Genomic DNA, 26,258 nt, shown 5'->3' with positions numbered 1-26,258 from the left:
ATATTTACACTTCTTACAATCTTTGATTTTAGATATTTAATCTACTATTTACGATAAATTTGTGTAGGGTTTTAAGGATTTTTGGATGTGTTGTTTTCAATAAGGAGGTGATTGAGTTCGTAAGAGGAACTTGTTTGGAAATTGTTTCAATTCTCTAATGAGTGTTGTCCTTTCTTTGCTCAAGGTGGGACAGTGCCATAATAATGGAAGAAGTTTCAAACATATTATAGAAAGAAAATATATCATCTTTCGTTAATTATTCCAACTCGATTGATTTTCAATTCCACTGGAAAATTTTGGATATTTGGTTGCTGAAAAATTGGCAATATCTACTTTTACACAAAATTAATCTTCCTTTCAATTTGTAATTTACAGTCATCTCCGAAAGTGGTTTTGCAGTAAATTTATCTGAAAATTTTCTCCGTTTAGAATTTTCCAACAAAGCATCTTAGATTCCTCTTATTGTTGAAAATAAATCGACAAATTTTTCGCAAATATCTCTCAAATTCGTAGGTTCAGAGATAAATGTTGAGACCTTTCGCGTTAGACATTGTACGAACTGCAAAAAAACGGTTTCTTACATTCTTTGATAAACCTACAGCGTTAAAGAAAAATTGAATTTTCACGGACAGTTTAGCAGTAATTTTCAAGAGGTAGTCATTGAATTCGCTTTAGGGTGGAGCAAATTTCATAGATACGAAATTTTTTAGCAACAGGACCTCCAACTTATTTAAATTTTTAACCAAAGTATGAATATTCACTACCAAAATATGCTCAATTTTTATTATCAGTAGTACTACCCCAAGAGCTTCAAAATTATCGGGTATTCCCCGATAGCTTTGTTGCAAACAAATGAGGGTGTCAAGTTTTGCAGGTTAAAAAATTTCTGCAAAATTTGGCACGATGGTTTGTGTTTACAGAGGAGCTTGAGGGAAGTACCCGATTAATTTTGAATCTCGAGGGGTATTTGTCGGATTATTTTTCCCAATCGCATTTTGGCCAAGTAGAGTGCAGTGGATAACATTAGGAGGTGAATTGGGGAAGATTTGAACAAATTATCTTAATAGAATAACCCGATTTTCATAGACTGTCAAATATAAGATTCTATCTGAAATGAGCTGAAAAAATGAAGAGCTACTGCGAAATATTCAGATAAATAAGATAAAGAACTACTGCGAAATATTCAAAAGCTAGGAGGAAATATCCGAAATAAAACTATCAGGTAGCCTCAAATACTGCGCTCTGATTGGTCGAAATCCGATTGCGAAAAATGATCAATTGAAAATTCAAACATATATTTACCTGAATTTTCCGGATTCCTATCAGTTTCCATGGAATAATTGAACTGAAATCTATAGTTACCGTTGATTTTGTAATCAAATGGTGAATTTTCAATGACAAAATATGTTGTTTAGCGAAACTGTCAATTGCAAAAAAATTCCAACAAACGTACCAGACATTTTAGTCAAGAGTTTTTACCAATGAACTCGTTTCATGGATATTCCCGAAATATCAACTAATGATTTATTGAATTCACCTCCGGTTTTCCATTATTTTTCTAAAAAATTTAATTTAGTTTCGAATTTACTTGATTGCTATTCTACGTTTCCACTCCGATTCAACGACTCCTGATTCTTATGAATTGCGATGAGCCGACAATCCCTGAATCTTGTTAAACTTTGAATAACAAGATTGAAACAAAAAAAATGGTAAAGGACACCAGGGAAGTGATGAAAAACTTGTTTTCTATTCGCCAACCTTTATCCCCAAGTTTTCCCATCAAACGTTCGCTCTGGGGAAACTCCAAGAAATGAAAAATAAAAGTGGGGAGATGGAAAATTGTTAAGCCTCGGTGAACTATTATTGAGGCGGAAGGGAGGAAAACACCCGAGACGGACACGCTTTCCCCATCTCCACTTGTAACTTGTCACTGCTTTTGTCTTTTTTTTTGTGTCTACGATATGATGAGAGATGGAGATTCGCCCTGGATACGCTTTCCCGAGTCATCGAGCCTTCAGTGTACCTGATTAAGAGTCATTATGAAGACGACAGATTAATTGATGTTCTTTACAATCTCCAATTTTTCATATTTTCACTCTTATTTATTATCATCTTTTTTTTCTTCACTTCATCTTTTTTTCCCACACTACATTAATTTCTCAGTGATGAAGGTTCATATTTCACTGTGTTCTTGAGCTATTCAAAATCTAAAATTGTAGAACTTCATTACCAATGCAGAACAGAAGCTTTATCACGTCCAACTTCTTGAATAATTAGCATATTTTGTATAGAAAATTATCGAATGATTGAAGTAGTTGCTAAAACATTCAGTTTTATTCTTCTTAAATCGTTTCGTGCACAGTGGGTCACATCGAAATAAATATAATATGATTGCACTCCATAGCTAAAGCTCACTTTAAACTATTGCTAAAATCGACCATTTTTACTTCTGAATGTTACTTCCGAATGGAAGCCTTGTATTTGACCAATTTTTAGGTTTTCTAATTTTTATTACAAATGGTCTAGAATGTTATGAAACGTGAAGACATGTTTTTAAAGTCGTGTGTGTTTTTGGTAATTAATTCAGTAGAGAAGCGGTAAACCGGGTTCAGTCGATTTTGACTATTGACCAGTTTTTGACGAATATCTCGGAATCTAAAAGATACAGAAAAATTTTTGTCATGACCTTTTTTGTAGATCCTATTGAAAGTTATAAAAAAGGTCATAAGAAAAATTTTGCTATCTCTCTTAGATTCCGAGATATTCATCAACAACTGGCCATGCAAAAGTCAAAATCGACTTAACCTGGTTTACCGCTTCGCTACTGAATTTTTAGAAAATTCAACATAAATATGATGGAATTCGGAGATAAAAATCTGAAATAACTGATTGGATTTGAATCCGTTTTGAAATGGTAAGAGAGGATGACTCAATTTAACTGTGTAACAAGTGAGTTTCTGCCAAATGTCTCTGAGTCTAGGAGGAATAGCGAAAACTTCAAGATTCTTTTTTGTAGCTCTCATTTTACGCTATAAAAACAGTGTTTTTTCGACAATTTTAGATTTCCCAATATTTAAAGAAGAACGGCTGAGCTGCCTACTTTCACAATTTCATTACTGAATTACATTTTTCTGACAATTTATTCTTTTGTTTCTATTGATTTCTGATTGGTCTTTTAGCGTTGAATTACCTCGGGAACGAATGGTTTTCAGCCATAAGGAGAACGATCTTCTTTTGCTTCTGAATGGAAGCCTTGTATTTGACCGGGTTTCCGATTTTCTAATTTTGATTGCAAATGGTCTACAGAATGTCATGAAACATGGAACAATGAAAATTTTCAAGAACAAAATATCTTGCACTAAGAAAAAAAACTTTCGTCAGGAAATTTTGAGCTTGTTTAAATGACGAGGACAATTTCTTGATGACAAGAAGGCGATTTCTCATGCCAAGTTAAATTGAATTAATTCATTTAATAGTTTTTTAGCCTTAATTCTAAAATCTTTTATTTAAGGGTTCAAGGAAGATATGCGATAATATTGTTTTCCAGAACAATCTTCAGAAATGCCCATTTTTTTACGATGTAGATTTTAGTGGCCGAATAGCTTTCGGAAATTTGCATAATTCTGCACATCATCAAGAGAAATAAAAAACAAATGGATAGGTTACATAAAAGTTAAGATATTCAACCGAAATTGTGAAATGAATTCTGAAATGAATGAAAACTAGGAGTAGAAAAATATCTAGTTTAATAACAATGTTAGAAATAAATTGAAATTTCATGAACAGTTTAGGAGTCATTTTCAGCAGAGCGGTAACAACCGTCTGATTAGAAAAACTACCATACCCCGTCGGTGCGAGCGGAGTGGGGGAACGGGCAACCGTGGTTAGGAGTTGTGTGATAGTGAGCGTTCTCTTTACAGGGTTAAATTCGATTTATGGAGGAAACATGAAATTTCAAATTTCGCTGAGAATTTAATCGAATTTCTCAACTCATCTGAATTTTCAATAAAAACTATGAATATTTAAATTCAATATTCAAGAATATACGTACCTGAATTTTTCGAATTTTTAGGCATTTTCATGGAATAATTGAACTGAAATTTACAGGTTCCACGGATTTTTTCATGAAACAGTGAATTTTCAATGTCAAAATTCCTTGAACTATCAATGAAACTGTCACTTGACTTGATGGGTTTGATTGTCAGTTTGACAATGAAAAAAAAAAGCTACTTTTGTTTTTACAAACATCTGCAAAATAATCCCTTCAAGTAACTGGCAACTTCAATATTTTCCAATGTAATGAAAAGAAGAACCTAAATTTAATCAGTTAAAAAAATCGTTCATGCATCATCTTATCACTGTTTTCATTTTTTCCTTCACTTTTGAAAAATCCATACTGATAAACAAAGTCAATTGATGTGAAACCATATCACCGAGCAATCGAATTATCTGCTTCGGCAAGACTTTGACGTATTGCAGAGCGTTTTCATTGTTATTATTACTCTCTGGGTCGCCTAAGAAGAAAAAGGGAGTTGCGTGATAACGGCCTTTTTGTGGACACACCTTGATACCAGATACACCATGAAAAAAAACAGGAGAAGTTAAAAAGAAATGGATAGGATAGGTATAAGCAGATATACGAAGTGACGGGGCTTTTAGCCAAATGACGCGGGTTTTATTATTGGATGGGCTTGCGGGGGTGCGGCTTCTTTCCCTTCCCATTCCCGCCCTCCTTCCTGCTCACTCTGCTCTGTATAATGATCCTCCTGCCTCACCCTAGACCATTGACTGTTGCTTTAAATTGAACCCCTAGCGAAAATTACTAAAAACACTTTGTAAAACAAATTTTGAAGTGAGTAAACATTAAATGGGGAGAGTTTGAAGAATGGGGTGATCAAAGAGATAATTCCACTCGATAAAATCATCTCGGTGATAAAGAGAAGAACAGGACATGAGTCTAGAACGGATTTTTTTATTGTTTGGAAAATACGTGTCTACACTAAGAGAAAAATCGACATAATATCACAAAAATCATTTCTTGAGTGAAAAACATCGCATACATATTTGATCAATTTACGGTAGGTTCCAGACAAGAAGTCGGTGCTCTTCGGGCTAAGGAGGAAGTTACTCAATGAAAAGGTGATGTCTTTTTTTCGAAATCAGATAATATTCATTAAAAGACAAGAATATTTTGACAGAAAGAAAAGACGATATTTCTTCCCTTCGAACTCAAAGCACTTGAGCGTTTCCGACGGATATATATTTTCAATATCTGGAGGTTTTCCTCTGCATAAACTCTCTATTCATTCTTGAATTTCAATTCATCCTGAATTGAAGCTTTTAATATTTTTAGTCATTTTCTCATCTTCTGACACGACAAAACCGATTTCTTGTGGCAAGAAATTCTCACTTTATCATGAAATGTTCATGTTCAAGTCATGAACACTTCACTTAAATCTGACTTTGTCTGACACATCCGGAATTCTTATCCCAAGACATTTATCCTCAAGAAATGAGATATTTGGCACAAGAAATTAGCTTTGTGATATTATGTCGATATTTCTCTCTGTGTAATATTTTTCATTACATTTCCCCATCAGCACAAATTGAATGAAATTTTGAATCGCATGACATTTTTTCCTGAATCATTTCCTTCTGACAAAATGAACTTATTTATTAAAAAATCTTATACTCAATAATTGAACATTCAACACTGCAAATTATTGCGCACCTGTGATGTTACCAGGATCAGGGATATTCACATTAATCTTCGAATTTATCTCTAGTATTTTTCATCAACTAATTCCATTATCCGGACTTATATCTGCAGCTTAAGTCTTGAATAATGTAGTCTGCAATGCTAATCTCTCAATATATCGATATGTTCATGTAATTGATCAGACACACTCATCCTCTGGTAAATATAAACTGCCGGATTTCAATGTCTCCGGTATAACGTTGGATGGGGCCCAGGAAGGTAGAGAAAAACAGATAATAGGGGGTTATGATTATTTGTGGGAGTGAAATAGAATATGTGTGACGATGGTTGGAGGTTTATTTAATTGAATTTCTGCAACTGGGGTAACGTCTAACGGTAAAAGCCATGACGCGACCTACAGATAGCTCGACAGCGGCTATTGTCATGCTATCTGTAGATTATGTCTGTCATTTGTACTACATCCCCTTGGAAACCAGGAAAACTAGTGGCTCTCCCCATTTTCAGAATTATCTAAAGGACCTCAGGGATTTTTCCATTTTCTACTTTTTTTCTTTGATACACTCAAATGTTTTGGAAATATTCAGTTGGAAGACTCATTCCTATTCGTAGTAAAATACACATCTATTTGTAAAATAGAAATCTATTTGGATACGATTTTTTTATTCATGGAAAGGCAGTCCTTAATTTGCGGTGACTGATGATTATTGAATAGGAAACTTGCATAGAGTCCAGTTTTCGAATATTTTTTAATGAATATAGTCTTTTTAGTCTATGAATCATTCCAGAGTAAAAAGTTGTTTGGATATTTTGTAATAACTGATTAAAAATGCATCAATTTTAAACACTGTTTTTGAAGTCATGACGTCAACTCACCGGAATCAAGTTCCTCTTGCGACCACTGGCAGCGCTATTAAGTTATTCTAGCCTCTCAAAGTGCGAAGCGTTCAACCAAAACATATCGAGGGGGTCTTGCTTGAAACAATTATTAAAAGTGGATAAAAAAATTTATTGGCAGTAACAAATGAAGTTTGTGCTGAAAAATGATTTTCAAAAGGCGTGCTCGGGGAATTTACCACTGATAGACGTCACTATTTTAATAGATTTGATGGGTTTAAATCTGTCAAAAGTCAAAATGTCGAAAGTCGTGGTTGCACAATTTTCACTTTTGTATTTTTACATCCTGGTACAAAACAATATTTATAAGGAACTTTCATCACTCGATTCGGTTTTTCTGACATTTTGGAGCCAAATACATGTGCAGAGTATTTTCCTAGATTTTAGCAGTTGAATTAAATCGCTTGATGGCACCACATGAAAATTTCAGTCTCCGGGGAGTTGACGTCACAGGCCTTTCGAGAAGTTTAAAAAATGCAATTTTTAAACGCAAATAAATAATTATTAAACTATTTTCCGTGCGGTTCCTTATCGAATATGGATTCTAGGGAGCATATATTTGAGGAAAAAGAAATAAAAATTTTAAAACATGCAAGTTCCCTATTATTTCAGTGCAAAAGTGATTGCAATGGACAAAAATATCAAGAGATATTTTTATAAAAAGAGTTTTTTTCAGCTAAAAAACAGTTTTTTTACGCTTCCTCCTAAAATCAGAGATCATATTTCAAGATAAATTGTTTTTACATCGTCTGTAAAAAAAAAACCTGATTTTTTTCTTAACTGATTGACAGAGTCAATCCACCTTTATGTTGATAGAAATTTTATAGGCGCTGAATGTAAGTGAAGCATGAGGTTATATGGGGCTTGAAGTTTGAAATATCTGCATTATTTGTCTGGGTGCCCGGGTTTTTTTATTCAACTCATTATTTCTCACTATTGAATAAATTTCATTAATTGTTGTCAATTTTTATTTTCAATTCATGAACATCCATTGAAATTTTTCGTAATCAATATCTTCACATTGATGAATTGATATTCGAGATACTCTTCGTTAAATTTCAGAAGAATTTTTTCTCAATATTTTCATCTCGACTAAACAACTGCTCTTGGGGGGTACGTTGTAACCTGCTCGCGTGCTCCACAATTAATATTATTATTATAATATTAAAAATGCGATAGTGCATCTTCCATGGTCGGCGACCGTCCAAACGAGGGCCAGTGTATCGGAGCCACTCGAAAAAACCGGTTCCTCAAGATGTATTACAATGAATATTGGGTTGACGACGCGCATACGCATTAGCAGATTTTTTTCCCACAAAACAAATTTTTATTTTCATTTAGATCCTCAGATAAAACCAGAATTAATTACTCAAGTGAGCCCTGTAATTATGTCTTATGAAGAGGTCTTCGCTTTCAAAATATTCGTCCAATATATTTTAATTTTCATTTCTATCGGATGAGTTTAAAATTTTGCATTGATTATTTCGCGAATATGTCTGAAATTAGTGGATTGAGAGGAAAAGTTCTAAATACTTTTTTGTAAATCTTGAGATTCTTCTGAAATTTATTTAAAAATCAATATTTTGTAAAATCTTGGACTGATCAACAAATATATCATACTCAACTTCAATTCAACAATTATTAGCTGATTAAGCGTTTCAGTGTTTCGTTAATAAATGATGTTAAGGAGAATTATCAAAAGCACTCTTTGTAGATGTCCTGATATCGCGAGCGAGAGAGAGAGAGAGAGAGAGAGAGAGAGAGAGAGAGAGAGAGAGAGAGAGAACAGGAGACTTCCCTGAAAAAAAAGTCCCTTGATTTAATGTCCTTCCTGGGAGGATAACTAATTAACGAAGATTGCTACTAACCTTCAATCAGACCATTATTCCTAATAGTTCAGTTATTTCATTAATATTCCAGTCCAAATGATCAAGACACATCTTTTGTGAGAAATCTTTTAATTGTTTTCCTTGAGACAATTTTTTTGAAAAATGAAAAGTTAATATCAAGTTACTCCGGAAATTTCTCCCCTCAGATAACTCCAATCCTTATAAATAATTTCTCCGAATTGACAAGTTCCGGGGTGATAATTCATAATTTTAAAATCATAATACGTAATTCTTTGACTTCATTCAATGAACGTTTTATGGCCGCTGATAATACCTGAAGTCTTATTCAGGGTCACCCTGTATTTGCCTCATGGACAAGTCCCAGCCAGGTGAGTTAACGGTGTTTTTCTGTTACCGCGGTTAAGTAACGGACTCCTCCGCGGGTTTCTTCGTCGTAATTTCTCATCTTCCACGGTAGACTAGGCGAATAACCTGTGTCTATCATTATTATGTAATACCGTGATAAAAGAAAGAAAAAAACCGTAGAGAAAAATTCTTGAGTCACAGAAATTCTTCAGCATTTTTCCATTATGCAATTTTCATCCATTACTCATAACCGTTTCAATGAAACAAAATTAGAAATTATTTCTTTTAGTGAGAGGAAATTTGAGTAACCAATTTTTTGTTGAAATGAGATGAAAATTGTTTCTTTTTAGTGACGAAAATATTTTCGAAATCGACGGGTTGCGAAAAAAATGCGAAATCAATACGAAATTAAAAAATGCTTGAATAATCCTGGGATGAATTTGATAATGAATTATGTTGTGGAATTTCGTTAGTTATGTCTGAAGTAACTTTTTATTGGACATTTCCCCCGCTGTAAAAAGGACTCTTGATATATTTTTTAAAAATCCTTCATTCCCCAGATATTCTTGTCATTATAAAATAACCATGTCTTTCTCAAGTAAAACTTTCTAAAAATTTTCCTTTGGAACTTGGAAAATAAACAACTGGAAGTGATCGACGGATTCCCTCTCATAATCCTCCATTCGTAAACAAAATTAATTCCTCCAATGGACTCTCGTCCCTTCGTTTTGTACCCATGCATACCAATGCCCGAGAAGATCAACGACCTTCCCCGTTTCCACTCGAAAAAACGAACGGTACCTCTGATTTTTTTTCTTCACGAATCACTGACTTTTCCTCGACTCTTTCACGTCCCAGGAGATTTTTTTTTTCCTCAAACCAAGTCTGTCTCCTACGCATGACGCTTATTTTTTTTCTCTCGGAGGTAATCAATAGCTCTAGACGATACACGCTCATGTTCTTTACGGACGGATTAAATACACAACGTGTCGAACGGTATCTGTGTCATTCGAGACTATTCAGGACTTTGCAAAAATAAAACGAAAGATAAAAGAATGATGGAAATCTTCTTGTTCTCTTTACGTAATTAAACCGCAGATTATCATGGATTGTGCGAAGTTTTTGGGGCTTCACCTGTTGCCTCATAGAATGATCTCGACGAATTAGATTAAACAAGAGCCAATGACAATTCTGAAAGCTACAGAAAAATTCTGATAATAGTTTCCACAAATGTTAATACATTGTTAAAATTTTTTGATTGCGATTCCATCCAGTATACTTCGTAAAAAAATTTATCGACTGCAGTTATGCTAAAATTTCAAAGAATTTCATAATTGGAAATTTACGATTCAATTCCAAACATCAGTGGAACCTGTAAATTTGAAGTCAGTTATTTCATTAAAAATTAATAGAAATCAGGAAAAATCAGGTCAATATATTCTTGAATTTCCAATTGATAGGAAAATCAACGTGTTTTTGTTCAAAATATTTAGGTTTTGATTCATGATGTCTTTTTGGTGACACGACTTATCAATGGAACGATATTTCAACTGCGACATTGAAACTAAATTTTTTAATTACGACATTTCAACTGAAATTTATAACTGACAATATGGTAGATTATCTCCGTGGTATCGCCCAATGCATTCCAATATAGGTTGGAATTGACGAAGATTTGATATTTCTAAATAATAATAATGTATTATGGTGTATAGCCATTTATTATCGTTCATTTGTTCATTATATGTATTATGATTGATGTTATTAATGTTGATCGATGATGTTTTACACCCGCGAGTATCGGTTGATTAATTTAATTTGGGCTTATTGATTGTTTAGTTCAAGTATTTATGGTTTTTTTTAGGTTCAAGCAATAAATGTAGGATTGTGTTCACCGCTATATTATTGTTAATTTTTTGTCCGTAAGTAGTTGTTTAAAACCTAGCTCCAGTGTCGTAGTTAAAAAATCCCAGTTGAAATGTCGCAGTTGAAATGTCGTTCAGTTGATAACTGGTGGAACCTTTTTTTTTTACACTAAATCGAATTCAATGTCGCATCCTTCCAATTACTACTAAACTGTCCATGCAATTTCAAATTTTTTCCAACTGCGTACCTGCTGAGATTATTTAATAATTAGAAATTCTTGCAGTAATCAGGTTAATTGAACTATCTTTGGTTTAATTGCGTCACTATCCCATTAATAAATGCTTTTAGACCTAGAGAGCTTTTTCATACATCTTGGAATTTTCTTTAAAAAATCTACTGACAATTTCTCCTAACAACTGTAAAATAAATGTCAAAGTATCTTTATGATGTCATATCCTTCCTCTCTTTCTCTCCTTTAAAGTAAATACTATTCTATGAAGTTCTGTGACCGACATTGACCATCGTGTCATGAGAAAAGACGGTGCAACAACCAGAAACAGGATATAAACCGCCTCCTGAGGGGTTTTTGTAGGTTTCCGAGAATTTTCAATATCCCAACGCATCGAGTGCGGGGTAAAAGGTCGCTATGACTCAAGAATTTTCCTGGACACTTAACATTTAATTGAATCCACGATTCATCAATAATCCTGGATATTCATAATTGAAGAGACTATAAAATTTCATAATTAGTCGATTGAAATTCTAAATGTCGTTGTAGCAATAACAGAAAAATATCTTCGTTTGGTCTTTATTCATCAAATTTCATTGTAAATCATTAAATTTCCCATTATGAGATGAATAGCAGCGTTATTTTGATTATATTAGTACAACAATTTTTCAAATGTCTCGGAAACTTGCAGGTTTCCATGAAAATCTCCGGAGACCTAATTATGACCCCAGTTTATGTTCAACCCGTTTTCCAGATTAATCCCAAAAAACTTTTGATCAAAAACTGTAAAACAAGATTAGGAGAAAAAAAATTATGTAAGAATTCTTTCACTTTCGTGGGAAAGACGTTTCCTTCCAATTCCACATCTTAACAATTCGAAATGAATATTTGATTTGCCTCTAGGGTCGATACCCGAAACGCATCGTTGATCTTGAGGGTCTGGACATAACTTAGTCACGACTCGGTGAATTCCACCATCTTACGTAGGAACATAAAGATTACGTTGTATCAAAGGCAATCCAATGTAACTTATTCTATATGTATACAGCCATCATCACAATGGTAAACTTGCGAATGAGACGATGATTTAAGTCTGCATTCGTTCGTACATATTCCGCCATTCTTGAACGGTCGCGACCCAATCCAAGGCCGTGACGGAACACGCCTATGGTTGTTGGTGGATGAAGTGACCTCGAGAGTACCGTCACACTGTCTGCAAGTGCTTGTTAATGAAACCGATAATTTATTGCTTGTTTTTTTCCTTTCTTTTTAAATTGGTGGAATTTAATTCGGTTAATGTATTCGACCATTGTAAAGTTAAATTGTTCGGTCACTTCCATTAATTTCAGATTCAATCTAACTTTGCATCAGAATAAAAAGTTGAAGAGATTTTTAAAAAACACAGTAATAGAGATGGCAAAAAAGGGCGACAAATATAGAAAAAAAGGATCTGGTGATTATTTCGTAAACGAGTGAAAATAGTGATATAGTAATTTTTTGCTAGTAAATTTTGTAATCTATTAAAAAATCTCTTGTAATTTCCTGAATGGATAATAAGGGGCTTTAAGATTAAATGCCAAAAGACGTTTTTGTAGATATTGAAATTCTAGTCTAGTATCTATAAAAAGCATTTTCTGATATTTTCCCCTAAAATCGCAGATCACGTCTGCTCCCAAGCATCAGTTACACATAACTCATTCAATATCTCTAGAAAGGGCCCTTTTTTCGGACGAATTATCAAAATTCAAAGGACTTCTTTTTACCTAAAGTTTCTTTCCCCACTAAAAGCTTTCTCCATATTTTTCCGCACCTCAGCGCATTCTCAAAATATTCATGAAATGAACAAAACAGAATTGAATGTTTTCATTCGTCTGATGAGATAATGATCTTCGACGGTTTTGTTTTAGTATCGAAATGCTGATAAGCACTTAGTAATTTGGCTGGATACAGCACACGTTAACTGGTGTCCAAACGACCCTGGTTCACCGAACTCAATTCTACCGTTACTGGTCAATTAAAGTGCCCCGAGTTACCGTAGAACACTGACTCAGTTGGGTAAAACGGCAAAAGAAGCTACCCAACTACATGTCCGGTGAATGTCCGCATTAAAGGTCACTGACCTCGTCTGAGAGGACATGAACATATCAATTAAACCCCAATTGTAATCAAGAGTCTTTATCATCTCCCCCTGTAATGAATTTCACCCCCAAAATAACATCGGTAGTAGAGCGATAAACGGATTTTTCTGATATTGTCGATAACTGTGTAATTATCTCAGAAATATGTAATTTTATGAAATTTCCAACAAAAAATGTCTTTCCATAGTCTCTCAGAGGATCGAATAAAAGTCTTTATTTAAAATTTTGCTATTCATTCCAAACATTGATTTGATCCAAGTAAACTATCATTACAATTTATTAACCATCAGTTATCTAAACAATGATTTTATTCCTAGCGCAGAATGTCTTTTTTTGGATCAGGGAAACATTCGTTTCCATTACAAAAATATTTATTTGTTTGAATAAAAATGCAAATAAAAATCAACATTCAGTTTCAATGAATGCTTCATGACGATCTACTCCAATATACCCAGTTATCTGATTCAAATAAATGATTTCTCTAGGTACATAAACCTTCCTTGATCCTCAAACTTCGCATTTATCTCGAAAGTAAGTGGTTCTAGGAGAAAATATAAGCTGAGATTGCTTATCACCGAGATAATTAGATATTTAGCAAGATTACAAATCTTCGATTTTCATAATTTCATTATTACATGTTAAAATCGTTGCATTCGACCTGCAATTAATTTCCATTCTTGATTTTTTACATTACAGCAATTGTTCAGGAGTCAACCGCAAGCTGCAACACCCCAACAGCTCCAGATACTCCAGCAACAGCAGCAACAACAATATTTGGCAGCATCGCAAGCATCACAGACCCAACAACAACAGCAACAGCAAAATTTTCCAACAGCTCCGTACACTGTTATCAGCGGCCAGGAGCCTTATGTCGGTGCACTCATCGCTGGTGCCCCACCAGTGGTACCCCAGTATTATGGAGTTGGTCCATGGGTCTATCCAGCTGGACTACTACCACAGGCACCACCACAAGCAGCAGCACCACCACCCAGGAGACCACTTACACCGTCCTCTGCAGCAGCAGCAGCTGCTGCACAAGATAGTGCTAACAATCTTGCACAAACGGTACAACAGTTTTTTCATTCATTATTTTTATTCAACAACAATTTAGAATTTGACATTTCAACGCGTTATGCTGTCTCATTACGTGGATTTTCTTTTTAACTCCTCAAGTATGGTGTCCTCATCGGCCGGCGGCCTCCCGTCTACTCGAATTCACTATTTAATACGCAACAATTTCTACACTGATGATCAAAAAATTATCATCTGAAACTTAAAATAATCTGGAGCTTTCACCAATAAGTTGTTCATTTACGGTATTCCTTTATACAGATTTTTCTGGAATTTTTAAAACCAATCTCAGTTCGATAGTACAAATGGTTGCCAACATCGGCGATTGTTGGAAATTCAGTAGCGAAGCGGTAAACCGGGTTAAGTCGATTTTTACTTTTAGCCAGTTTTTGATCAATATTTCGGAATCGAAGAGAGAGAAAAATTGTTCTCATGTCCTTTTTTATAATCCTCAATTGATTCTACAAAAAAGGTCATGGCAAAAATTTTCCTATCTTTTTTAAATTCCGAGATATTCGTCAAAAACTGGCCAATAGTAAAAAAAACTTGACCCGGTTTACCGCTTCGCTACTGAATTGGTGAATGACAAATCAGTAATTAATTGAATCGAAATTTGGTTTGCGCCATTCAATAAAGGAATGTATAGAGTATGTTCGGTAAAAATTTCAGAATGTTTTATGAAAATTAGCTCGATAAACGACAGGTTTGAATATGCATCCCACATCGAATTCAGTTCCGTGTTGTTTATGTATTGAAGAGAAATATTAAAAATAACTTGAAAAAAAATCGAGTCGCATTGTGTTGATAATTTGATCCATTTTATCGAATTTTTTTTATAATTTCGATATCTACAATAGTACGAAAGATAATGAATTTTTATTAATCACGAAACGGATCTATATGACATATATAAGGACAAGCTCTTGGGTCTATATGTGGCATGGACGCCGTACTTGAGGGGTTAATCGAGAGGAGAAAAAAAATTCTAAGAATGTTCATTCGAAATCGCAAGCACTCAAAAAGATTTCCCTTTTTTCGACTGATACACAAAGTCATCTCCTTTATGTTGATAGAAATTTACACCCACTGATTAAAATAGACAATATGCATCGCATGTAGGCGTCAGCATGAGGTTTTATCGGGATTAAAGTTTTAAATATCTGCATTATTTGCGCGGGCACCTCAAGTTTCCCCTTGACCATTCGATTTTGTAAATTTTTTCACATCGCCCTTTACTTTTATTTTTATTTTTAGAGTCTTCTAGCAGGCGAATTATGAATTCCGAAATAAATCCCATAAGAGCCCGTATATAAGAAAAACTTTGTTTATTCGACTTCGTCAAAGCTGCTGCGAATAATTTTTCGTATTTATCAGAGATCTTGGTTTCATAGGTGCCCCCATGAGTCTGGAAAAGGACAGAATTTATCTTCAACATGAAAATATTCGAATTTTGAAAAATGGATAAACATCCTTAAGAAGCAATGGAACTTACCATCGGAGTAGAAATTGGATGGAAACTTGGAGTCGTCCAAGTTATTACGTGGACAACTTTTTAGCAAAACTCAAATTCTTATATTATAGTTACCAGGATTATTGATGATGTAAGAATTTGGGTTTTTGCTGAATAGTCGTCTGACGACGAATAAATTTGGGATCCAGTTTCTAGTCCGATGGTAAGTTCCGTTGCCTCTTAAGTGAAATTTTTGGTCATAAATGAAATTATTCTCAAGAAAAGGACTCTTGATATTTTTTTACTAACAGCACTCATGAAATAAATGACTTACTCATCAATAATCGTTCTACTTCACTCCTTCATTAATCCACTGAATTTAATTTCTGCTCTATAACAACTGAAAAATTCTAAAGACGCTGAATTTTCCTTTTCAATTACTTTATGTTCTTCACATCTAATTGATTCCACTGCCTCCTTGGAAACCTATTAACGTTCTACATTCAATAAGAAATTTATCATGTTCTTTCAGAAAAGATTGTAATGGTTTTTTGTTAGTTTTCCGAAGCAGTTCCTGAGAAAATCACTTTATTAATTGTTCTCTCTTCATCGACTTAGTCCTCATTAAGATTATCCATTGTTTTTTCAAGGTTCAAGGACAGTATCAAGTAATTCCAGCATATTACGATCAAAATGGATCAATAGTGATGGGTGGTGTGCGTGGATTAGGATCAGCAGCAACTCCAATGAGACTCGTCAGTCCAGCACCAGTTCTAGTGAATCGAGCACCATCGCAACCACCCCCAGGGCCACCAGCACCACCTCCACCAAGCTTATATTCTCAACCGACCCCAACATCACACAGTAATGCTACACCAGGCGAATGTTTAGGTAAAACCATGGAAAAATCATTGATATCATGTCATTCTCATATTCATGATCTGATTAATATCATCGTCACTCTCGCCTGTCTGTAATAATGCCTTGAATGACTTTTGTGACTAATTTAACATTCTAACCATTTCAAACATTGAATCAGTCAGTAAAATCAATTATTTGCTAGAGTTGAAGAAATTTGTTTTGTAAGGATTATACAGAGGGATTGAGAGAAATTTTTGGCGAGAGAAAGATTAATTTCAACAAAGTCAGGGGACAAACTGGCAAATGAAGGATTTTAGAAGAAAATACGGGACCTTAGAACTCAACGTCGAATCTTTTATTGCCGAAATGATCAAATAATGAACAAAAAAATTGATAAAATATGCAGACTTGGTTGACAATGCTTATGCGCAAGTGTAAACGCTCAAACAAATTCTGATTCTTTTCAACTGACAGGCAAAGTTATCTCCTTCATGTTTATAAAAATTCGAATCTACCAACCGGAGTTGATTATCTAGTCTAGAAATAAAATTGACAATATGCACCGAATGTAAGCGTTAGCATGATGTTGCATGGGAGTTAACGTTTTAAATATCTGCATTGTTTACCTAGATACTCCAGGTTTTTCCTTTACTTTCGGATTCAGTACATTTCTTCACGTTGCCTTTTTTTTAAATATTGAGCAATGTTTGTTCAATGTATTCCTCCATCAGTGAACAAAATTACAGAATTTTTCCGAAACATGAGGAAATTAAATTCTCGAAAAATAAATAAACATACTTAATGATACTTTCATCTCGTTAATAAAGCAAAAATTCATTTTTGTGGCTCGTAGAATTCTCTATACAAGACGTACATTGACATTTTTTCTCAAATCCATACATTACCGAAATAATGCTCATTGATCATTGTTGAAAACTCCCTCCATTACCAAAAATATTTTTCCCCAAGCTTTGCAACTAAAATTTTAATTAACAAACGTCATTGAGTGGCTTTTAAAAAATCCGATTAGTGAAAGTACAAAGACAAAAGAAATGGAAGAAAATCGCGAATGGGTTGTGGGCTTTTCGATGCAGGTCTGGCAGCTTGCAGTGCGGCAGCAGTGGTTGCACAGGCACAGGCAGTTGCCGTGCAACAGGCACAACAACAGGGCTCAGGACTTGCCGCTGGCCTGGCTGCTCTCGGTTACGGTGGTTCACCACTGGGTGCCCTCGGTTCCCCAGCTCAGCTTCAGAGCACAGGTATTACTCATTAACCGAATGACAAAGAAATGCCTCATTACGTAATTCTGTAGTTGAGTGGTTAAACGTTATTAAATTGAATATTCCTTCTCGATCAATTGATAATCTTGGCAATGAGTGATCGTAGGATAAACTACACTGTTCACAATTTTTTACTAAAATTACCAATACCGTTTTTGGACATTTTCATCAAGTCACAGTTCTAGTGGAATTTTAATTTATTTCGTCAATAAAAATTCTGAAAAATGCGTGTAAATATATCAATTCGAAATCATGAAAATGCATGTAAATATATTCTTGAATTTTCAATCAAGGCCCAGATGCGTTATCTTTCGAACGTTATCTCGATTCTTTTTCAATCTTCATAATGTAAAATATATCACAATTTCTATTGGATTTTACATCACGCAGGAGTCCCTAAAAATTATGATTGTACAATCAAAAAAGGAGAAAAAAAATGAACATTTTCAAAGAGCGTTTTTGATAAAGATTAAAAAATAAGTTGGATAAAGAGGAAATAGTGAATGGATAATTTATCATGGTCACTAACGATCTGACAGCCATTGACTACTATGACAAATGATGACCTAAAAGCGATTAGACACATCAAATTATTAATTTGCAATTTCCTTCTAATTGGGTTTATTTCCCAATATTATTCAAAAACGCTCTTTGAAAATGTTCAGCCTTTTTTCAACGTTTTTTTTTATTGTACAATCATAATTTTTGGTGACTCCAAGGCTACTATGCAATACTGAGTAGCAATTGGAGATCATTTCAGATTATCAAAATAAAAAAAACAACCAAGATCACGTCCGAAAGATGGTCCACCCGGGCCTCACTACAAAATTCAAAATAACTTAAAGTTCCCCCCCCCCCGTTCGTTTTACCGAAAACCATGAAAAGAAACTGTCAACTGAAATTACAATTTTTTCCTAACAGTGTATCAAGAAACCTTTTTTGTGGAGAGCTTAATAATTGACAAAAAAAGTCTCTCAACTTGCTATTGGGAATTACTCGTTACTTAAAACATTCAGTAATGAAATAAATTTTTATAAAATCAAAAATGTTCGCTATTCGTGCGTCTATTTCGCATATGGGAAGTTTTAAGACGAAACGTCGGAAGACTTCTTTTGTTAAGAAATGTCTTTCGTGATTAAGCTTTAAAATCACTCATTGTTGCGATGATTAAACAATGACGCATAATTAACATGATGTGAAAAATTTGCTCATTACTCTATTTTTTCCAACTTTTTTCATTTATTTATTTGAAGATCGTTTCGTGTTTATTATTGTCAATTGTTTCGTGAAGTAAGTTTCTGTGTGTAAATAATCGTTCATCATTCATTGTCATTATTGCATGCTTGTATATTTAGTGATTCGTCCATGTAACAATTTCAATGACTTAATGGTGATAATGTCATTTGTAATAAGGAGATTTATGTCTCAGGTTTGGGTCTTGGTGCATCATCAACTGGCAGACGGGATTCATTTGATCGGAATACATCTGCCTTCAGTCCAAGTCTCGAATATAATCGTGGAAAGTGGCCTCAAAGCTATGGCGCATTAGGTAGTTAATGTCATTTAGCATTTAACTCTTTTCAGATACCAATAATCGTACCAAAGGGAGCCATAATTTTATAAATATTATTTTCAACCCACACCTTATCCTCTCCTTGTTTTAATGAAAAAATAGTAGTGAGGCGGTGAAAAATAAGAGTAGAATATTCGAAAAATTTTCAAGAGATGACTTTAAATGTTCTTTTGAAATTCGTAAGATTTGCTTATTGAATTCGATAATTATCTATTTTACAACTTGGCTATTTTGGAATTCATCTGAATATCTTGATAATGAACTGTTTCAGAATAGAATCTCAATTAACTTTTTGTTTATTCTAAGGCCTTCTATGTCTTGATATCTTTCTCTCCATTCCCTCGTCGCGATATCTTCAAAATAATGTCACCGATTTACTGCTAAATTCATGTTCGTCATATCACTAAAAACTAACTTCTGTCATTAAAAATCATTAACCAACGTATTTATCTCCATTCAACCCAGCTTCATTTATTGTTTATTTATTCATTAATCAATTCCTGCATGATTCCTTGCTGTTAGGAGGCTCGCTGGAGGCGGGTAATAATAATTAATGTCTAACAATTTTGTGTTGTCCGTGGGTTAGATCATTGAGGTAGTTCTGTAGTGAAGTGGTGAAATGTCGTTAATCAAGCATTCATCTTTTTAAGGGGAGACTACTATGAGTTTTAAAAGTCGCGGGCAATGGAAGAGAAATTTCTCATATTTTGAAGATCGATTATATATGTTTAAAAAGGAATAATTAGGGCAAAAAAATTGTTTTTCATTTTTCAAATTGTCTTTCACATTTTTCCAAAAATTTTGAAAGAAAAGAAACCTCTGCAGCTCACAAATTGGAGGCCCTGGGCTATTTTTAACATTTTAAGCGTCTGCGAGGCAAACGAACAATAAACAATATAATTTTTTTGCACTAATTATTCATTTTTAGACATATATAATCGATCTTCAATGTATAATAAATCACATTCCAATAGCCTACGACTTTTAAAACTCATAGTAATCTCCCCTTAACGAGTAAAGTTCTCAGATAATGCTGTGGGACCGTTTTTGTAACTTCAAAAAATCTCTGTAAAAAAGGTCTTCTGCTATTTTCTGGTAAACCCACTCATTGTTGAGATGATGTTATATTCAATAAATATTGCCACTTCACTGCTGATTTCATCTTTCCTTGGGAGTTGATGTGATGTTCAAGTAAAATTGTGTTGTTACTCCCGTGGTTTAGGAACTGTAACAGCCTCACCAAGTCCTCTCGGACTCTCCCTGACACCTCCACCGTCCATCGGTGGATCATTGGGCGGTTTAGTAGGTGGTGCGAATCGCGTTTCAGCTGCACCAGGTGCTGAGGCGAAATTCAGGGCGAGTACAGTTCCAGCTCTCACTGCCAATGGTGTCTTTGGATCGAGTAGTTCGTTGTTTCCAAATTTGGTTGGTAAACCAGGTAGGGGAGGAACCGCTGGAGTAGGGGACAAAGGAGCTGGGGGACGATCACGGCTATTGGAGGATTTTAGAAATAATCGGTGAGTAATTGATGGGTCTGTTTGTAGAAAAATCTAAACGAATTATTGCAATTCAAGCCCCATCTACAGCTTCCTCCTTACCGCACCATGAATGAGGAGATTCTCAATTAAACGTTTCACAAGAGCATTGAAATTATCCAACATATTCCGATTTTACTAAACATTTTTAGAAAATTACAATCGAAGACCACGTTGTCAATTTTTTATTTTATTTTTGGTTCCATATACCTCTCGGGTTTTTACATTTTGTTCCCTTCCCTATCTGCGTTACCATGGACCGACTTACTTTATCCCCAACTGCACCCCATTCGGGATTGGACTGCCAGCGAAACCATGGAAAACCTCAGTCGTGCAGCCGGCCGATAATGCAGGGATTGCACTGTGTCCATTGGTCACACTGACTCAATGGGCGCAGAGGTTCTTTACATTCGTGTCTAGCGACTGTAGTCCCACGCGGTTAGGTGTGCCTAAGCTGACACCCATCCAAGTACTGGGCAGACTGAACGCTGCTTAGCTTGGATGACCGCCGGAGCCACACACTCCCCGCGTGATCACTACAGCCACTACCACGTTTTCAATTTTTTTTGTGAATTATTTTTCAAGGCATTCAATCAAATTGGAACATTTCAGGGTGAAATCGTTGATGCACTTCAATTTCGATCAATGAAAATGGGACATTTTTCACAGCGAAGGAACCTTAGTTTCTATGGTTAAATTACGAATGTTGTAGGGGACAGTGGGGCAAAATGAAACAGACGAGAAGCGACTATTAGACGCAATTCAAGCAAAAAAAATTATTTTTTAATTCAATTTTGTTTATCAACTTTTTTTATTATTGGGAGTACTGATGAGGATAATAATTATTCTATTCGTCTTATAATTCAATTGATCAGATTAGACCGATTACCCTTTCCGTTTTTCATTCGATTGAAATTCAGCATGACGTTTTCCTTTTTCCCCCTCTGGGTCTTGCCCTGGACTTTGGATTTTGTTGTTTCATTTTCTTTCCAATTAATTCATTGACAAAATCTTCTCCCATCAAAACATCTCCATAATTTTCCATTCTACTGACAGTACTCCCAAGAATAAAGAAAAGTTAATAAACAAAAACTAAAAAAATAAATAAATAAGAAAAAAATTGTTGGCTTGAGTTACGTCAAACAGTCATTTTTCGACTGTTTCATTTTGTCCCATTCTCCCCTAAATTTTTTTTGTGATTTTTACACCTGAAAAAAAAATGGTAATTTTTTTTATCCTTTTCGAGGCGGTCTAATGTGCATAAAGTGTTTATTTCCCGCACGACGTGCCAAGTTTAATGCACGAGAATTTACTTTACGTCTGACGTCTGAACTTTACGCACTCCGCGCAAAAAACAAAATAATTCACCCTCACTGCCCTCCTGAAAAGTTGAACCCATCAGGTATTACAAAGAATAAGGTGTATTACACGTACTATTGCTGAATAAAATTGTTAAAGTACTTGGAAATCTTCGAATTAAAATTTTTTATTAATTCTTAGAAGATCTCGATAATAACATAGAACAAATTCAATTTTTGATCGAAATTTGTTTTACGTTCTAGTGAGACGAAGTCACTTTTGGAGGCACAATTTTTTTTCAATTTGGCGATCGGATGAAACTGTCAACGGATTATCAAAGATATATATTCTAAACTTGATAATTTTCTATTTTGAAGATTTCGGGGGTACCTTTTCAGTGCCAATTGCACCAGAGATGAAATTTCTTTACAGAATTTTGTTGGCTATAACAACTATTTCTTGACTTTTCATCGTGCAAATGCTCGTTACCAGAATAGTTTAACAATTAGAGAAATAAGTTGAATTATCAATCAAACTGATGGATAACTGCGGATCTAATGATTTGTTTTTCAGTTTTCCGAGTCTTCAATTACGCGACTTGGCAAATCACATTGTGGAATTCAGCCAGGACCAGCATGGCTCTCGGTTTATCCAACAGAAGCTTGAACGAGCGACAGCCGCCGAGAAACAACTTGTTTTCCAAGAGATTCTGGCGTCTGCTTATTCATTGATGACCGACGTTTTTGGGAATTACGTGATACAAAAGTTCTTCGAATTCGGTACACCAGAACAAAAATCAACGCTTGCACAAAAGGTATGCTTATGTTGAAATTTTATCAAAGAAAATTTCTCATTGAGTTTAATGGTGAAGTTGTGAATCGACGTTTCCTAATAAAACAAGGGTATTTCAATTTTATTTTTAAAATAAGGGTCTCCCATTTCATATGAAAAATCGTCTGAAATCTCACGTTTCCCTTCTTTTGACAGCTGTACAAATGGTATGAATGCATCAAAAAGTACAAATAACATGAAGTAGTTCGTATTGGAAGAGAAATAAAATAATTTGCGAGCTCCATGAAACTTAGAAATAGATGTGAACAACAAGCATTCACATGATTTTTTAGATACTCTAGTTTTAATGCGAATTCTGAGATACCCTTGTTTTAAAAAGAAAATTGAAATACCCTTGTTTTATTAGAAGATGTCGAAATGGAGATGAAGAGTTGAACAAGAATATCCAGATTGAACAAGTTCTGTTCAATCCAGAACAGTTCTGAAGAACTGAGTTGAACAAGAATACCACTTTTTGTAATTTTACGAAAAAAAATGTTTAAAACCTTTTTTGATGTTTCTGTCATTATAACAAATCGGTTTGGTATTCTCTAAAACTAGCTCATTTAATTGACTACGAAAAAATCTCAACACTTTCCTCCAACAAGGAAGCTCACTTTTTCCTGTGATATTCACACGAACTGCGAAATTCAATAACTCATCTCCTCTCAGTTGTACCGTTTACCGCATCCATCAAATTAGTTCGAATTTTGAATAACCGAAAATGATGAATTCTTGCGTGTCATCTGAACTTTCAAACAACCCTTGATGTCAACGAAGACAGTGACCAACTGATTTCTAAGAAAAGACAAAAAAAATCCATAACGTGTTTTTTCGCCTCGAAATATCAATTTCACTCAAATAAAAATTGATTTTAGGTACGAGGTCATGTGCTACCCTTGGCACTTCAAATGTATGGTTGCCGTGTTATCCAAAAGGCTTTGGAGTCAATTGGACCGGAACAGCAGCAAGAAATCGTTCGTGAACTGGATGGACACGTATTGAAATGTGTCAAAGATCAAAATGGCAATCACGTAGTGCAGAAATGCATCGAGTGCGTTGAGCCACGTGCACTGCAATTCGTTATCGGTGCATTTGCCGGACAGGTTTATTCATTAAGCACACATCCGTATGGTTGTCGTGTTATCCAACGCATTTTGGAGCACTGTACACCAGAACAAACACAGGGAATACTGCAGGAATTGCATTCAGCCACTGATCAGCTAATTCAGGATCAGTATGGCAATTATGTCATTCAACATGTGCTTGAACATGGAAAAATTGAGGACAAGGCGCAGTTGATCAACAGCGTTAGGGGCAAAGTTTTGGCATTATCACAGCACAAATTTGCCAGTAATGTCGTAGAAAAGTGTGTTACACATGCTACAAGACAGGAGCGGGCCGTTCTCATTGAGGAAGTTTGTGGATTCAATGACAGGTGAGTAGCCCTTTTCCTGGTAAAATTTCCCTTATTTACCGATAATTATGGAATATTATCACTACAACGAGAGCGTATCGGAGAAAATATTAAAAAGCGTTGTTTGCGGGAATTTTAAACTTATCAGGTTCAAAGATATTTGTCGAATAATCTGTGGAACATTTCTTGATTATGCGAGTTGACCAGTGGATTCTATTGAAAACATTGTAAGATTTTTTGGGTAGCTCCAGAAATTTTCCGCAAAAGCTCTCTCCTAAACCTCTTCGTTATCAAAGTAGTTGTAGGAAACTCAATAAAAACCCAAAAGCCTCATCGACTTTTAAAACCCTAACAAGAACATTTTTTCTCTATTCCAGTGCATTAAATGTGATGATGAAGGATCAATACGCCAACTATGTAGTTCAGAAGATGATCGATGTAGCCGAGCCAGCTCAACGCAAAGTACTGATGCATAAAATCCGACCCCACCTTAATAGTTTACGTAAATACACCTATGGAAAGCATATAATCGTGAAACTTGAGAAATTCTTTATGAAGACAGCATCAGCAATGGGTGTGTCGACTCCAGCTGGGGCTAACTCAGGCACGGGCGATCTGGGCCCCATCGGACCACCAGCCTCTGTTGCGGGTCCTGTACAGACGACTGCTCAGCAGCCAACACAGGTCTTATAAATTAAGAATTCCCCAAAAACGTCACAACTAATTCATCGTAACACTCGAAACGTGAATTTTAAACTTTTGAAATATTAAATAAAACACCTTCAGAGGTATTTCCCATGTATCTGAAACTCTTGTCATGATGAAAATACTTTTGTTTGATTGAAATTAATTATCACTAAAACTCCAAATTGTGAAGAAAAAAAGTTGACGTAAACGAACTTTTCATCATTGCGAGTGTTGCACTGATCTCGAAGGGATAAAGAGAAAACAACTCCTAATAACAACGATTTTTTTCACCGTTATTTGCTTAATTTAATGATTACTCATTTTTAAGACAAAAAAATCATGGGAGTGATGAATTTAATTGATTCTTCAGCTAAACTGAAAAATCTCGTTGTTGAACCACATGAACGATAATGAGTGATCGATCATCGTAGAAATTTTATTTCACAAAACAAAAGTTTTCTTTTCTTCCCATTTTTTGCTTATTAAAATTTCCAAAATAGATAATTATGAGGTTTACGAAATTATAATTTAGTATGATGAGGAGAAGTTAAATTTTACTTTTTCTTTTAATTTGAAAAATGAACAATAAAAAGAGTATCCACTTTTAGTTTGAAATCTATCAAAACAACTGATTATTCTTTCGTAATAAATCTCAAAGAAAAATCCCTGGAAATATATTGATAGAAAAAGCAAAAGTATAGTGAACGAAAATTTCGAGAAATGAAAAAAAAAAGAAAAATAACAGTTTAATGAAAAATTGAAAACCACTCTGAAACAAAGTGAGGAACTGCATCCCCCTCCCAGCCCACCCTCCCTATTGTTCACCCCCATTATTTCCCTATTACCGCAAATTTTGTAAATTGTGATATAAATATTGAATAACGAAATGTGTATAGATACGACAAAACCATCTCCCCTTTCTTTCATTAATTAAATTTTTTTTAATTCCATCCCCCCCCCGTCCATTCATTTCAACAGACTCTGTGAATATTATGTATTATAATAATTACAAATTAATTGAATCTAAAAAAATGGAAGAAATGAAAAACAACATGATGAGAGAGAAAGCACTCAAGAAAAAAAAATCATCACTGAAAAAAATTTGTTTTCATTGTTTCGATTTTTCCTTTGATCTTTATACAAAGATTGATAGTTCAAAGATATTCTCTCGTCCACATCGGATCGATCCCCCCCCCCCCCCCCCCCCCCCCCC

The 26,258-nt window shown here is 34.7% G+C and overlaps 1 protein-coding gene across 8 annotated transcripts in view; it reads left to right on the top strand.

The window, feature by feature from the left end:
- LOC107036062 (pumilio homolog 2) overlaps positions 1-26,241 on the top strand; it is a 130,818-nt gene extending 104,577 nt beyond the window's left edge. For 4 of the 8 annotated variants that reach the window (XM_015253787.1, XM_015253786.1, XM_015253788.2 and 1 more), the window contains exons 11-18: positions 13,738-14,106; positions 16,213-16,453; positions 17,518-17,682; positions 19,133-19,252; positions 20,499-20,793; positions 22,684-22,924; positions 23,820-24,379; positions 24,736-26,241. In XM_015253787.1, coding sequence (XP_015109273.1) covers positions 13,738-14,106; positions 16,213-16,453; positions 17,518-17,682; positions 19,133-19,252; positions 20,499-20,793; positions 22,684-22,924; positions 23,820-24,379; positions 24,736-25,051 — 2,307 coding nt within the window. In that variant the 3' untranslated portion in view covers positions 25,052-26,241. The remainder of the gene's footprint in view (positions 1-13,737; positions 14,107-16,212; positions 16,454-17,517; positions 17,683-19,132; positions 19,253-20,498; positions 20,794-22,683; positions 22,925-23,819; positions 24,380-24,735) is intronic. The other 4 variants (XM_015253789.2, XM_015253791.2, XM_015253792.2 and 1 more) reach the window with 4 other exon arrangements.
- The last annotated feature ends 17 nt before the right edge of the window (positions 26,242-26,258 follow it).

The sequence above is a fragment of the Diachasma alloeum genome, unplaced genomic scaffold (genome assembly GCF_001412515.2).
Source record: "Diachasma alloeum isolate Michigan unplaced genomic scaffold, Dall2.0 Dall_scaffold_00203, whole genome shotgun sequence".
NCBI classification, from domain to species: Eukaryota; Metazoa; Arthropoda; class Insecta; order Hymenoptera; family Braconidae; genus Diachasma; species Diachasma alloeum.
Note: the sequence above shows the minus strand (reverse complement) of the source record. Positions and strands in the feature narration are given on the sequence as shown.